The 16,880-nt window shown below is 38.9% G+C and overlaps 1 protein-coding gene across 1 annotated transcript in view; it reads right to left on the bottom strand.

Moving 5' to 3' along the window:
• LOC309593499 (cytosolic phospholipase A2 epsilon-like) overlaps positions 1-16,880 on the bottom strand; it is a gene marked incomplete at both ends in the record, with an annotated part of 33,146 nt that overhangs the window by 2,606 nt on the left and 13,660 nt on the right. Inside the window, 12 exons of the mRNA XM_082318168.1 lie at positions 345-536; positions 1,347-1,454; positions 1,734-1,871; positions 2,625-2,739; positions 3,665-3,887; positions 5,115-5,251; positions 7,204-7,339; positions 9,056-9,093; positions 9,820-9,909; positions 10,066-10,208; positions 11,256-11,319; positions 11,928-11,970. Of these exons, the coding sequence (XP_082174294.1) occupies positions 345-536; positions 1,347-1,454; positions 1,734-1,871; positions 2,625-2,739; positions 3,665-3,887; positions 5,115-5,251; positions 7,204-7,339; positions 9,056-9,093; positions 9,820-9,909; positions 10,066-10,208; positions 11,256-11,319; positions 11,928-11,970 (1,427 nt within the window). The remainder of the gene's footprint in view (positions 1-344; positions 537-1,346; positions 1,455-1,733; positions 1,872-2,624; positions 2,740-3,664; positions 3,888-5,114; positions 5,252-7,203; positions 7,340-9,055; positions 9,094-9,819; positions 9,910-10,065; positions 10,209-11,255; positions 11,320-11,927; positions 11,971-16,880) is intronic.

Below are 16,880 nucleotides of genomic sequence, written 5' to 3'. Positions count from 1 at the left end.
GACACCCTACAGCTTTTTCCTTCCTTCCTTCCTGGACACCTCAAGCAGCTTTGGCCCTAAAGGGGAGATCCCTCCTCCCTCCTCAAGCTGAGCTCCCCTTGTCCACTGGAACACAATCCCCAGACAACCAAATTCAATTTCACTCTCCAACCCCGCCCCCCCACACACACACACAAAAAATGAAATGCTATTCAAATCTGGCTTCCATGTCCTCCATTTGTGGAAGGGAGAAGTAGAATTTCAGAAGTCAGCCTTGTCTCTTCCTCCTCATTGGAAATCCTAAATGAATTCCCAAACCTAAACCTCCTCAAAATGTTACTGAAAAACATGCTGTGTTACTGTGCCTTTCCAGGTAGAAAATCCTTCACTCTCCAGGTACTTGCTATGCATCTGGAAGCCTCTGATAAAATTGGGATACTGTGCAATGGTTGGGCGTCCTGTTAAAACATCTCGCAGAGCAGAGGAGAGGGCGCTTGAGGGAGTGAATAGACATGTGTCTACCTCATAGGGATTCATGGACAGAAAGGGTTCTTCCTCTGCAAGAAGGAAAGAAGAAGTTCTGAGTTTTGGACAGTTTTCTGAAATGATCACTGTTTTAAAAAATGAAGTAATAAACACAGTTGTCACCATCCCCCACCCCAAAGGTATATCGAACATAGTTATAAGCCTTTAAGGTCTATGCTACTGAATAAAACTCAGCATTAGACAGTGAATTAAATGACAGCTACCTGCAGGTAGTAAGCACCACCTCCCACTCCAGGCTTCCTCGAATGATGCCCACCTCTATTGCAGCATGTGGTGCGGGGAGAGCCAAGTCCCAAAACATAGAGGAACACAGCATTGGCCTTTGAACAGGACACCTTCAGAAAGCATGTGAATATCACCCAGCTACAAACATTAGCTAACTTAGGAGGCCAGTCACTCCAGGCTCCCTGTGCAATTAACAGCAAGAGTGAGCTTTCTCCATGGGCAGTTTAGTGGTGAAAACAGCCCTCTGCAAGAGGTGTTTTCTCTACTGACAGTATTAGTAGCCAAGGAGGACCATATCCTAACTTAACAATCTTAAGATGTGTTCTTAATACAACATTCTTTGTACATGTCTGCTGGAGACTGTTTTTGTGTCTGTATGACCTTTAGAAAAAGGCACATCTTTGCCAAAGCTTTGCCAAAGAAGAACAGTTTAGTTCTTCTGAATCAGGCAGAAAAAATTCTTAGCTGACACCTCTGCTTTGCTTTCCTCATGTCTCTCTCCCTGTCTTCAACAGCATCTCTTTAGGCATTAGACCTCTGCAGAGAATATAACCAATATATACTGGTGGTAAAATAAAACCACAAAAACATCTCACCAATATCTTTTACTCTGTCTCTGGTCCATCTACACCAGAAGTCCTCTGAATCAGTAGCCAAATTCCAGACATACATCACATCTATGGAAAATATACTACTCCACATGCCTGTAATGTGAAAGAGAGAATGGAAATTGATTGATGGAGTAGTCATGGAAGAATTTTAATTGATACATACCTTCAGTCCTTCCCCTTGGATACTTCCTTTCTGTCTGGATGGATAACTTTGTGGGCATACTTCCTAAGTATGTCCTTGCTAATGCAAACTCACACCTGCTCAGCCTGTTTGCTGGTGTCTTCCCAGGGCTGTCCGCCACAGACGACCATGTGCTCACTTGTGCTAGCTGTCTCTCGAGTAGGCTACCTTTCCCTCTAGGCAATAGTCACCTTGCATGTAGCAGATCCGAGTCTCTGAGAGCCTCTTCACCAGCCTTCCCATAAAGAATTCACTTCCAAAATGTTCTGCACGAATGGATGCTCCGTATTTCAGGAGACCGACTTCATAAGGAGTGAACTCCAGCCACTCTATGGCGAGAGCAGCCAGATCATGAAAAGGCAATAATGTGTTAACTGTTGCTAAACAGAAGAGTACTAGAAAGCAGGAACAAATCATGAGAAAGACACTGGCTGGTTCATAATATACTGTTCACCAGCTATAGCAGTACTATTGCCCTGAAAGAATATACATCTTTTGACACAGCAATCTCCAGCAGAAGAGCCCTGGTCTGAATGAAAGCATAAGCATTCTGTACAGATAATCTTACCCAAAAGCATGAATTACTCAGTTATAACTTGTTCTTTTAAGGGCACCAGTGACAGAGAGCTTAGTATTCACCTGGTGTCATGTACAGAGCTGCTCATATTAAACAAACACTATGAAAATTAATACTAGAGAAAATAGTGATTTTGCTGCCACTGGACCCAAAAATTCAAAGTTTTCCCTTTAATTGTTCAAAATGAGACCACGTGGAACCATCATAAGAATAATTTCGTTACAAGTTTTTTTGTGACCAGGATAAATTGTGAGTTTGGCATCTTCTGTGGTACAAATATATTTTTGCTTCTGGCAACATAGAGAACCCAAATTCTAAAGACTAAAAATGTTTGGTTATTTTTTATTTTTAAGTGTTAGTCACTATTATGTGAAAATTTTAAAAGTTTGTTTTGCTATTAGAATGAAAGGATTGTTGTATTATTAAAGCTGATTACATGCATTTAGTCTTAGCTCAGACTACTTAAATTATAAAGTTGTTAAGAAATCTGGATCATAGCCATTACCTCTGAATGCCTGAGCACTATAGCTGGACTTGAGGTTGATGGCCACATAAATGGGCAGTGGGTTCTGACCATTATCCACGGCCTGCCGTTGGTCCGAGAGTCTATGTTCATCTTTCTGGTTTTGATTTAAAAAGGTTAATGGAATGAAGTGAAAAACAACTTGCACTTGAAATAATATAGCGTGAATTACAAGCTTTATCCAGTTTCTCCTTCCCATTCTCAGCTCACTGGATTGTACAGAAATATCTGTCATGGGATATTCCAAACTCGGCAAGTATCCCATAAGCAGCAGCTACACCCTATATGGGTTCTCGGATTTTGAGATATGCAGAGAAGTTGACTGTAGATTCAGCAAGGAAAAAAAAAAAAACATTCCCAGGAAGAAATATGTGGCTAAGTGAAAGGTAAGGTACTTTCCTTGGCTGGATCTCAAGGAACAGAGTTTATTGTATTTTAATGTATTTTGCAAGTATATTCATATGCAAGAATATATTCTATTGCACATGACAATTTAAAACTTCCTTGTATAAACATAAACCAGAAGGAAACGACTTGTTATACTATTTTTGAAGTACCAAAATTTCTATCACACTTTCTTAAAACTTGATAACATATTTACAGAATGGTCTTTCCTGCTATTTGAATCATCTCCATATGCAGTCTATAACTAAGTCACTTTATAAATGCGTATATTCATTTATGCTAGTGAAGTAAATGATTTCAAATTTTTAAGTGCCTCTTCTAGCCAGAATATTTCATGCCCAAAGTGATTAGTTTACATTTCAAAATAATTTTTTCTCAGGATCTATCTTTCTTTAAGAAGAACACCTTTGACTGCAATTCCATGGCTCCTTCAGTTCAAGATCAACCTCACTTTAAAGCAAGAGTACTGTTTTAATAATGGATCTGAATACACAGAATTTAATCAACCACTAAACTAATTATTTGCATTAGTAGTACTGATTTGCATCCCAGGATTTATTTTCTTCTCCTTTATAGCTATAGAAGTTCATCAGATTTCTGGAAAAAAGGAGTAATACCTTATCATGTAGCATGGATTCAATGACAAGCCCCCAAAGATCTATGAAAGAAGTGTTATGTCCTTCTTTAGTCCTCTCCATCAGATCATTATAATAGTACTTAAGACAATCCAAAGAAAAACAGTGGATCTTGCATTTGGTTACTTGCTTGCGAGCTTCCTTGATTGCGTCCTCCAGATATTTTTGTGACCAATTAGCATCTTCATATAAGTTTGCCATTGTCCTGAAGAAACATTAGAAGAAAATAATGAAAGAGAACTAATGCTGTGGTTTGGCTTCAGAGAACTTTTGTGCAACCTGTTTGCCTGTTTCTCAATTCATATGGGGTTCACAACTGAAAATTAAACACACCTGAAATACTCTCATTTCAAGAGCAAACAAAACCTCCAAGCTTTCCTGGTTTTGATGATAAAAGTTTGTGTGAGCTCAAAAATGATTTGAGAAATTCAAGAGAGAAAAAGAATCTGCCCAAGGCTATTAAACACAAAGACTCCACAAGTCCTCAGAAAATTTCTCAGAAGGTGGGAAGTATTCTAAGGAGCAGCCGCTACTAGTTTGCCCTAGTCTCATATTTGTTGCCAGTATCTGCTACTGACTCCTACCAGCAAGAGAATCGGGCAGTTCTTGGGTCTTGGGTATGTCCTAGTATGACCATTCTTACTTGTCTCCTTGAAATCATAACACAGACAGGTACACACAGACCTCCACATCCATACAGAGAACTTAAAAGAATTTTGGCAAATACTTAGGGAAACCTGCCATTAAGGTTTGGACTTATATAAAGGACTGACACACAATTCAGTGCAAAAAAAACTATCTCCACTTCCAAACAGGTGTAGAGGAGTAGAGCTACCTGGAACCCACATGATTAAATACTTAAGTTATTTTAAATATGACATCATCTGCTGTATGCCCACTGGGAGAATAGAGCACTTTATAATGAGCAACCATAGCTGCAACCTCTCCAAGGTCAGTAACTTGGAGTCATTTGTTAGACTGTCTGCAATGGTGTTAACTCCACTAGCCCCAAATACACCTTTTACCAGAGGGAGATGCACTCTAAATCCAAAATGGAAGTGAGAATAATCAGCAAATGGCAGGCATAAATCCTTCTTCCCATCTTTCTTCAATTTCCAGTCTAAAGACAAATTCGTTGCATTCAGTCTAAGGTATAATTGATAAAATATGAAAAGGTAATAGAGCATTTACATGAAAATATCAGGCATAGACTGTGTCAGTGTGGTGACAAAAGTAGCTGATGAACATGGTAATTGATCTCTTATTCAGCAGGTTTTGTTTCTTTGCTCTACATGGACACAGAGGAGGTTGTGGGGAAAATGGAAATGCTTTTGATTTACTAAGTGCCATATAAGCTGATGGTGCTGTACAAATAGTCAACAGTATTAAACAAAGACAGCGCAAACATAAACCTTGCTTGGGTCATTCTCACCATGTGGTACCCGATAAACCACCGATGTAGGAAATGCAGTCTAACAGATTGAGTTTCTGGAGACCCAGCAGGCTGCCATACATGGCTGTCAGCGATCTTGTCCCTCCCCCAGTTGTTGTGATGGCCACCACCGGCACCTGCTCAACACAGAAAGGCAGAAGGAGTGAAAGACATGCATGTATTAGAGACAAGCCATCCTTCTTACTGCAGAAATCAGATAACAGGTTACAGGCATTGATACAAGCAGTGAAGTTACTTCATGCAAAAACGTTGTGATTGTTGCAAAAGGCTTCTGTTGCCACCACCTGACTGATGGGAGAGAGAAGGTTTTTATCTTACCCACTCAGATCGGGTGGGTGAGAGGCTGTTTACTTAATATATAATTGGAAATCAACCTCATCACCCTGGAATTCTTCTCAAAGTGTATTATTAGAAGCCATCATAGAAAATACAGGATTTACCATGCCGGAGCAGATTAAGGATCCGTGATTCTGCCTCTAACAATGACCAGTGTCTCGGAAGAACGCACAGCACCCTGTAATCAGCCAGACCACACAATAGCCGAAGACTTCCTGGCCTCAGGCCACTAATTACTTTATGTCCTGAAGCACAATCATCGATAGGGCTTCCCCCCTCCAAGGTCCAAGTGTAACTGAAGAGACAGACTATTCTTCTCTTAATCTTTTCCTGATGAAGTACACCATTTACTTCCCTTAGTATCTTGTGTTGCGTGGATGCCTACATGCCCTATGGAAAATGTCTATTTATACCTTTTAAGTATTAGCTTCTCATTTCATCAAGTGATCTGCTGTTCTAAAGTCAATGAATAGAGCTTGAAGAAAATATTTCTCCCCTCCTATGAAATTCAAAAAAAAAAAAAAAAAAAAAAAAACCAAACCAAACCAAAATAGATGTTCTTCCTACCCTAAACTCAATATGAAAATTAAAACTAGGAAATTTTATAAAATAATAATGAGGAAAAATATGATCATCTCAACTAAAATTAGAATAATTTCAAAAAGTTATATTTTAGTTTTTACATTTTCTAACCTTTCATTATGAATTAAAATTTCAATAGCAATTTTTATTTCTATTCAAATGTAAGTCATTTAAGGTAGAGGGGATTATTTTCCACAATTTTGAAGTTAAATACATAAATAGGAGATCCAGAGTAATTAGACCTTTTCAAAAAACATCTTTGGTCTTACCACCTCAACCACTTTTCTATGTGTCAGGAAACTCTTAGACAGCTATGTAAAAATGTTCTTTCCATCTTTCTTGAAAACCTTATTTCCTATATTATTCTCTGCTCTGAAATACAAAATATGATTTTTTAAAAATCTGTACCTTATCCACAGCATTATTTCTTTAACTGTCAGCTAAAGAGGATTCTTGCTGTTGGTATGTTTGTAGTTTTCTGATTTTCAATAACCCAACTAGGCACAAGCAATTACAAAACTTATGGCTGAATTATGGAGGCAGGAGCAGGGGCTACAGTGATAAAGCTACACTTCTAATCAGCCATTTCATCTATTTCATCTATATAACTCAACGATGCTGTAAGATTCCTCTTCCTTTCCAGCTTGACAGTTTTATTCTAGTAGTCAGTTTTCCCAACAATACACCTTTTCTGCTGCAGAAACCACCCAAAGTACTTTTATACAGATGTCTGTGTGAAAATTTTTGCTTCCTCCCCTCAGAATCCTTTACAAATGCCATGACCACCATCTTGCTTCTGTTATTGAGCTAAGGCACACTATTTCCCAGGCAGCATCTCCCAGCTCTTCCATGTCTGCCCACTATAAATTTTCCTCCTGAGACCCATGAGCAATATCAAGAATAAACAGGAATAGGTTGAATTGAAGAGCTGTTGAGAAGTTTTGGGGGCTGTAAAAGCATTGTCCTGCCTTCCTCACTCTGCTGCATGAACCAGCTACTGCTTCTCTTGCTCATCTCTTGCCCTTGCTGGCCAGGCCTGCCCCAGAACAGCAGGATTCATTAAGCTGGTTTTTTTTGTTTGTGGTTTCAATTTGTGAGCCAGGCCCCGATCACTGGAGAGGAGCCACTACCAGGGATTGTATTGGCTTGCCTCATGCTCTTTCAGATCCTCCTCCAAATGAAGAATCTTTTTCAGAGCAGCAGCAACATATTTCTTCCTTTTCCGCATGAAGTCCTGCTCCTCTGTGCACAGGCTAAACCCCAAGCGCACATCCAGGTCTCCTGAGCTGGAATAGACAATGGGACAAATCAATGCACATGTCATTTATACCTGACTTCAAGACTTGTAGGGCAGGTAGTCAGTAAACTCCACAAATCATCTGTAAAACAAGCTATTTCCAAGTCTGCTTATTGATCAAGGAACAGAAGAAAAAGGAGAATTTCTGTTGCCAGCAAGAGTAGTAGTGAGGGTGAAGAGGAGTTTGCAAGGTGCTTTAGACTTCTTGTGAACACGGGCACAAAGACAAGACACACAAGTCAGGGAAAGATCACCAAAAGGGGTGATTTCAGGGATAATTTTTTCTGTATCCATTCCTTTTTGTTACTGTGACATCCTGGAAAACTCAAGTGATGTCGCCATCACCTGTTCTTGGGTTTTGACAGCTCACTAGCAGTATTTAAAGTGAAGGTCCTAATGAGCTGTGTGATGGAACTTGAACTGCAAAACAAGTCCTGCAGCATCACCCCCTGCTCAGCCTCTGTCCCATGAAATCCAGCCCTTCACCTGTGCGCTGAACAGATTTCTAGATAAGCATTTGCAAGGTTCATCCTGCAAATATATAAGAATATCCATCATTTTTTCCACGTGGGCAGCCACACTGAATTTTCTCCCTTGAGAAATGTGAAGCACAAGCCAAAAATTTGTAGAAAAAAAGGTACAAAACCAAACAAATGGCAAGTAATGTTTTGTGCCTTCAACAACACAAATGTACTTGTTACCAAGAAGAGCACTCAATATTGACCAAATCTTCTGGGTCACATCACCCCCTGGTGACTGCAAACTCTATCCTGAACATTACTTTCACCAATATTTCACAAACATGAATGTCTCAAGGGTTAATGTTAGTAACCTCTGTTCTCCAGCAAATTTGGTATATCACAATTTAATTTTGAAAACAGAATAAGGTCAACTGATTGAACTTATAAAAGCAAACAACTTTTTTAGTGGTAGATTAAAATTTCTCTTGCTCACTTGCTCTCTCTATAAATCTGTATCTGAAAGATTTACATTTCAATATATTTTGTTATGGGCTGAGACTGAGCAGGGAGCTCTTCTTCCTATGCTCTGGATTTCATCTACATAAACTGCTCCTGTGGTCTGAAAAATGCACCTTGCTTCCCTTCTGCGTATCACCCAATAGTAAGGATGCTGTGAACCATATGAGGTTTTCAGCTGTACCATAAAACCTCATTGTCTTCAATTTTACCTAGCACTGGTGCAATTCTGTCCCCATGAGTGGGCCGGCAGAGGTGCAGCTGATCAGGTCTCAGCTCTCATTCTGCTCAGTGAAGCAGGAGAAAGAGCAGAAGCCAGGCTGACCTGTTTGGGGGGGTTTGGGTTTTTTGGGGGGTGGGGGGTGGTGGTTTGTGTGACTTCGTAAAGTTAAAGAGGAATGGAGTTTCTTTCAGTCATTATGCAGATTTGACTATTGGCAGAAATTAGCAGTAAAATTAATGTGAGCAGTGCAGTTTTACTCATGTCTAAGAACAGTAGTCATAAAATAAGTTAATTTACTCTGAAGAAACCTACCAAGGCTCATAAACTCATATTAATCTGCATGATCCTGTAGCTGCAGCAGACTTGCACTTACCTCAGGCACCATGTGAGTACAGGACAAGGCACTCACGCGGCATGTGTTGATCTCTCCATCTAGCATAGAAAAAACCCTAGATAACTAGTTTACAGTAATCCTGGATGACAGGATAAAAAGAGGCTATCTTACCATTTTCTTGCTGTCAAGCACAAGTGAAAGGAATGATCCTAGAAATCCAGAAAATAAAGCTAGTTACCACCAAATTTTAAAACATTTCTTTCTTTCAAGCTCAGGCAAGGCTCATTCAGTAAAAGAGGAGGTTCTCAAATAATAATTCATATGGCTAAGGATATTATTTTGGTACAATGAACCAAAGTCTAACTCCCTGCTCTGGAATAAAATTCTCTCTTATCTAATAAGCCTGTCGGTTCGGGGCAGTTAGTGTGCCACGAGCTTGCACGTTACACCACACCAGCTCACAGTGTGCACACTTAGAAGATGCAACAAGAAAGAGACAAGTTACTTTATTTCAAAAAAAAGAAAAAAAAATTACATACAAAAGCACTCTCAATATCAATATTTAGACAAGTTAAGATCTGAATTAAGCTCGTGTTCTGGATTCTTTTTTTTTTTTTTAATTACTAGCCATTCTGGAATTACCCCAATACCCAAAAAGAAATTTTGGAATGCATGTGCGTATGAAGGTCATTTTTGTTTCTTGAAACCACTTAATTCTAATTTTGGGATGCAGGTTTGCAATGATTTTCATATTATTATAATTATTAACACCTGCTTCCCTAAAAGTGAATATGACAGTCTTAATCTTTTACATTTTCAATAAATAGCTGTATAATTTTACACCGTGATTTTGTTTACTTGGTAACTTCATTTGTAGGAGGACAATATTAAGCACATTTTGAAAATATTCACTTCAAAAGGTTCAAAGCACTCACCTCTTCTACTATTATTTCCTTCTGCAAAGGGAGTGAATTAAGAGGGAAAGAAAGGACCCCGGATTTCTCTGTTTCATTTTTATCTGCCATCTGAAACAATGTAAAAAGTGGCAGGGATGCACACATGAAAAGTTTATCATCTCTAGAACTTCTGCTACTAAGACGGCTGGTTCAGTTCACTGATTACATTAATTTCTTCATCTAATTTCATTGAGGTTAATGATAACATACAGAAAGGGAACGTACCTCTTCTGGTAATATGATATCCAGTCTTGTCTGGTCATTTATGACGCAGTGAAATACGATGATCCTAAGGCTAGGGTCAGAATCCAGTGAAATCTTTTGGCTTCCTTCATGAGATCCTTTCACTGTAAATGTAAGCTCCTGGTCTAAACATAGAGGCAGGGAACAAAGAGAATTTTAACTATTCCAAGCAAACACACATAACTAATAAATAAAATCCGCTTCTACTCTGCACACTTTTTGTCTGATTTTCCTTACACCATGATGATTAAATAGACTTTGGGTGGCCGAAACAGATTCAAAACTGATATAAAACATCCTGGCAGATCTGTATAAATCATTAATATATAGAAATCACATATTTTTAAAATATCGGAGCATGGTATTTGGTATGTGTTTTCCATGAATAAATAAAACCAAGATTTAGATTTAAAGGAGTATCAGTTTAAAGGGATTTTTGGATTATTCACATTGAATAAGAGAGTCATTTATTTTATGTCAAGTCTGTTCTGGTTCATCGTGCACATTTTCTTGTATGTTGTGTCTGCTACAATACTCAGATGATTCAAACCCTAAAAATCAAGCAGACTAATTGACATGTGCCCTCATGTCACCAAAACTGAAACAACCTGCCAACTCAAAGGCTGTGTTCCTTGTATGGAAAAGCCTTTATGTTTACAGAGAGATCGTATGCTGTTCTCTTGCAAGATCAGGGTCAAGAGGCATATAATTTTTGGTCACTAACCTTTCCTGCCCCAAAAAAATCTCTTTCAGAACCCTGAATGTGCAGGAACTTTGTACATACTCAAACCCAAATTAACATACAGAATAGGATTTCTACATATTAATTGAATGATAAGATAATTTTAAAAGAAGATCCAACTTAGTTAAAAATTTTCATTTTGAACAAGCAATAAACAAAGAGAACTAATATGATTTTTTTTTTCCAAGTTTTTAACTCTAGTATTTATGCCTCTATTTTTGCATCAATTTAAGATTTGCCTTGGAACTAAATACTTGACTAGCTTGAATTTTGACAGATACAATCTTTCTGCAAGGTGGGGCGTGGCGAAACTAAGTATTATGTGACACAGCTAGAGTAACATGCACAACAGATTATTAATTTTTCAACATCTGTTGTAACAACTGAATCACAACACAGAAACAATAGGTTAATGAAGCAATAACCTCACTTGTGGATTGCTGCTTCAGCTTCCCTGTATCCACTCTAACCTCCAAACGGGAAACCTCACGTGCCTGTAGCGAGAGAGGATAAATGACGATTGAGAGAAGTGTAAATGTCATTGCGAGTGATTCATACTGTTCTCAACCAATCCCTCTAGTTGATCAATGAGCAACACAATTATTATCTATTACTGTGTCTTCAGATAACATGAGGGCAACAGTGACGTGGTATTTTTTCTAAGTTTGAAAGTAAAGAGGAACAGCTCATGAGCTGCTTGAACTTGGAGAGACAGTTAAGTAAAGAAGATAAGACCTATTCAAAATAATAGGTGTATTGAGATATGGGACTCTTCTTATAAGCATTTTATCACTTTCTTCATTAACCCCTGATAGTTCTGGGTGTAATGTGGGAGTAATGGGTAGAAAATTCAAGTTCACACAAGAATATAGGTGGCACACGCATGCTGACAGCAGCCTCACAGCATGCCTTTGCAGAAGGTGACACTGTACTGGAGTGATGGGAAAACAGTGATCCTCAGTGCCAACAGATCCTTTTTCTCAGTAGGACAGTGTGGCTGATTGATAGTACTGGCTTTGGGACACAACTCAAAGTTTCCAGAGTTAAAAATATGAACACTTGTTATGCAGGCACAGGAAAGATTGTAAGAAGTATACATTACCACTAGTACTCCATTAGTAATAATGCCATCAGGATAGTCCAGACTGAAAAATAAAATGGAAAATATAATGTCATGCGTTGGACAACTCAGATACATATTTAAGTCTATGAGTTAACATAATTACTCATTTTCCCCCCACCAACTTTGACGTTTCTGACTTTAACATTCTCACTCAAAAATACTTTAAAGCTTTTATCAAGCATAGTTCTAGATGATGAGCTGAGTTGCAAGTTTTTCCATCCACCCTTGGTAGAATATGAAGCTGGGCTTTTACTCCTGTGGTTTTTCATGCTTGCTTTAGAAAACCATGTAATGAATTCTGATACGTGACATACTGAGTTTGAGGAGAGCTGGAGGCTGTTACATCCATCTTGATTGTTTTGATCATTACACAGTTTGACCCAAGGTTTTGTACTTGAAAAACTAATACATTTGTCTAGATTTCCACAATTTTCAAAAAATTACCATAACGGCAGAAGAAATTGTACTGACCTCTATAAAGTGATTTGCAAAATGCACATGAGATTTTAATATATCACTATATGGGTAGATATGTTTCCACATATCCATCTAGGGGCAGAAGGGGGTTCATATACTGCAGACTGTAATTTTTATATTCTTAAATATTTTTCCCTCAGAAAAATCAGGCAATGTTTCATTAACAATATCTTATAATTTACCATTTTATTAAATTGCAGATGTAAATTCATACAGTATCTCAATAACCCAGATTAGTCCAAAGGGAATGAATGCATACATAAAATTATAAGGATTGAGCACTAACACCTCAACCTACTGCAGAAAGTATGATCTGTTTATTCAGACTTTACAAGCTATGGATTATATATTCTGTAGTCTCACATAATTATATAGTTGAGAGAAAGATATTTCATCTCACTTGAAACCAGGCAATACACTTCTTTTAAAATCAGATGAATGACATTGTTATTATCCATTTTAAGAGAAGGTTTATCACAAGTATTAAATTTCAGTATAAACACATATGAAAATAGCTTTATAAAATTTTCCATGACAAAGAATTCTCCCAAAATTTCAAAGCTCATAAGCAGTTTAAAGTTTCATTTCCAAATCAATATTTTCCTTTAAGAGAAGAATACAAATAGGCTAAATACAGTGCAGAACACTCAGGAAAAACTTTACAATAAAAAAAAAAAGAAACAAAACCAAAACAAAGCAAAAAACCCAAACCACCACCACCACCGCCACCAAAAACCCCACAAAACACACCAGTTATACACTGGAAAAAAGAGTTTTACTTAAGAATTTTGTAAGAAAGATCCCTTTTTGAAAGTGTATTTTAAAAGAGTTTAAAGAACATTGGTCAAGAATGGGCAAAAAAATACTCACTGTTTCTTCTTGCATGCAGGGAAATGGGTTTAAATACCACGCTCAAATTTTGTTTCAGACAAACTTTTGCACTTAATTACTATTTTGTAGTCAAATAGTTGTAACATTACATGACATGGTGTCACTATCCTCAAATACTTCATTAAAAAAATTAAGGAACACAGAGAAACAGCATGGTGGGTATTAAAAGGTCTCAGTCTGCATAGCCTGGTGAAATGAAGGTGGAAAGACAGGAAAAGATGTCTCTTCATGGAGGTAAATATCCAGTAGAGTGTAGTATTATTTGAGGTATTGGTACCAGCAAAGTATAAAGTTAGGCTGATAGTATGATAGTCAGGAGGTCCAAGGCATGACCTTCAAATAGGGTGGAAGAACCTGCACTGTTGGACACAATGGCTTGGAAGGCTCCTGGAAGAACCAGGACAACACAGGCATTAAGCACCAAGAGCTGAGATGTCCCTCTTGAGGTGTCACCTCTGCAGTCACTGCTGTAAGGAAGCCCAGCTGCTGTCACTTGTTGGTTACTCTCCACACTGCACTTAGAACTTTTATATCCCGAATTTCAAGGATTCTGCTGGTCACAGCAGAAGATAGATGTTTTAAATTTTATTTTTTTTTTTTAACCTGGTGATCCATACACTTGTTTTAAGAGCAGCAAAGGCACACACCTTTCTCTGAAGCTTTGTAGATCAGCTGTGGCTAGAAACACAGCTGAGCTGGGTGCAGAAGAGCTCTTATTATTCAGGTTGGCAGGGACCATTGAATATTTTGCCACAATTTTGGAGCACTGAATAATGTCCACTTCTCAGGACTAGCTGGTAATTTCCCTAACGACCAACCTGCTATTAGACAGCCCTTGTTACATGTACTAACACTCCTGTCTTCTCCTCCATCACAGTTTGTGATTTGTGGCCTTTTTTAATGCAGACCTCAATTTTACTGTGAGAATTGGGAGCATATTATGGCCTGTGGCAGAGAAAGCCAGGAACAGAGACCCTGGGCATCCTTCTCCACTAAATGACTATTGAAGGGTTGCCTAAGACTGCAGTGGACTCTGAGCCCGGGGATCACTTTCCAGCACCTGGTACACATCAATGCTGCCTTGTCCTTTTTTAGATTATGCCTGACTTATGATGAAACAGGCAGTATTGTATGCGAAGTTACAGTCACACAGATTCTCATATTCCAGTTTGCATTTAGAGTAGAATACTGTGCTCCATTTCACCAGAGAATCTGGATTTTTTGATACTTATGTACCAAATTTTAATTCTTTCATGTCAGATCCAGCTTCCACTTCTTTTAGTAGCTTCCACATAGTGTGGGCTACTTTTCTGAGCTTTCTGACGACCCAAGAGAAGCATGGGGGATGGTACTATTTCAATAAAGAAAACTGTATTCATATCAAAGATTCTTTGGTTGTCATCTTTCTCAGCTTAAAACTTTTGCCTTCAGTGCTCCTTGAAGCCTTGTGACTTCCTGCCACGAACACAAATACTAACAGTACATTTGGCCCCCAATGGATGGAGGCTCAGCCTGCTCTGAGAGTTTCCTCAGCAGTGCCCAAACCAAATGGCTAGCACGATCTGCTGGTCCCCCCACACGTGGGGGAAATTTCTCAAAGTAACACAGCAGAACTACAGAAAGAAAAAAAGATTTTTATTTTCTAAAAATCATGCTTTTGCCATATTTCAATAATTAATGTTTAACTTTTATACAACTTTTTGTACACCTATTTACATTTATTTGTGTTAAGTGGGCTTTGCTTTAAACATTGTCTTTCACATTTGAAAAAAAAGAAAGGGGGGGAGCTGAGATGAAAGGTTGTGTAAGAGTGGTCCTTCATTCTTCTAGGAGTTGTTTGAGATGCACCTCCTGAACTTGGGACATCTGAAAGATAGAAAGAGGCCAAAAAGAAGATCAGCAGATCCAGCAAATACCCTGGGGCCCTCAGACCTCTCCTTGGAAACGCAAAGTACCTTTTAGTTCATCAGAAGTCTCTTTGTGGCCCCTCAATATCAGGTGTGGGCTTCAGTAGAAGTCGGAGGGGAGGGGGATGTTGAGCGAGCGAAGCCACCTAGTCCAGCGGGACCCTGTCCCTGTGGCAACTCGTAGAGGCTCATGCTGATGCTGGACCCTACCATTGGAAATACAAGGGAGAAAGCCCATATTAACGTTGATAATCACCAGAAAATAACACAAAAAGCACTAAAGTATGCAAATCAGCAACCTGTGTACAACGACCTTACCTTTTCTGTCACTGCTGCTCGAGGGCAGCAGCTCTCACGCCAGCTGGGCTCGTGTTATGGGCCCATAAAACATTGGGCGGGCATTTGCAATCCCTTGGCTTGGTTGCTGGTGAAAAGGCACTTGGAGGAAGGAGTATGCCTTCCTCTCTGTGTCGTTAGGATCAAATGTTTGGCTCTCAGTGCCTGCCACAGGTAGTGGCAGCAGAGAGGTGAGCATTTGCAGGTACTGCAGGAGTGGTATAAGAGTGAGGCAAAACTAGAGAGGGTATTCGTCTTGCAGTTGTGGTACCAAAATGAAGGTTTTCTTCCATTTTAAATAAAAGATAACGGGAATGAATGCGGGAACCAATTTCATAAAGCCCACCAGTGTATCGTGAGGGAATTTTTACAGTGTTCTCTCTTTGGTAAAAGTAACGCAAACAATTTTTGCAGTGATGTCAATAGGCAAACGAAAATAGGAGTGACAAAGCCACTATCGTAGATGCAACCCAGGAAACTTTCTTGGCCTGGAGTTACACTTCATGTGAGATATTATTCATCTGAAACGCTGGAAAGAAAGCACAGTCTAATATAGTAAATCTTGCAGATGGTAAAGTCTGGAATGAAGATAGGGAAGGAATGAAAAACTACTTCAGGTAAATGGTGTCAGATAAAATGTGCTGGTGGGAATCATTATCAATTTCAGAGATAAACTGCCATATTTACCCCAAAAAAGTATGTTCTCATAGTTCCCATCACAATACCAGATTTGCAGAAACTGTCCCACATGATTAGCTGTACTTCTTGTTAACACTATGGTTGGCTCTCCTTCTCTGAAAATTATCTCTAATCTCTGTCAGCACTTCTCCCATCCAGCAATGCCAAAAACCCTTCCCAAAACCTGCTGAACTTGTTCAACACAGGAGAGGTTGGTTTGGTCCATAGCTTTCCAGTGACCCATATCTCAGCTGCTTCCACTCAGTCTTTCAGACCTTTTCAGGGCTCTTTTGTTTATCACAGGTAATGCGATCCATTGTCTCCAATTTTAGTGCACAAACCCTTTCATTAATTACTCCTGATATCACACTTTTCTACGTTGAAGGGAAAAAAACCCTCTCAATATCCTACCAAGATCACAATATTTAATCAATTCAGATGTGCTTACACATTTATTCCAAGCTCGACTGATGGGCAGAACAGTATTGACTGCCACACATATGCAAGAAATGCAAACGAGGGATAGTAGGGGAAATGTTTATCCGCCTTCCGACAAGAAGTCCATTTTCCCAGAGAAGTGTATTCCCTTTTCTCAGGCCTTCTGGGACCTCACAGAAGTCAGACCCCTGCGACTGACTTATGA

The sequence above is a fragment of the Platalea leucorodia genome, assembly GCF_965183815.1.
Source record: "Platalea leucorodia genome assembly, chromosome: 7".
Taxonomy (NCBI): domain Eukaryota; kingdom Metazoa; phylum Chordata; class Aves; order Pelecaniformes; family Threskiornithidae; genus Platalea; species Platalea leucorodia.
Note: the sequence above shows the minus strand (reverse complement) of the source record. Positions and strands in the feature narration are given on the sequence as shown.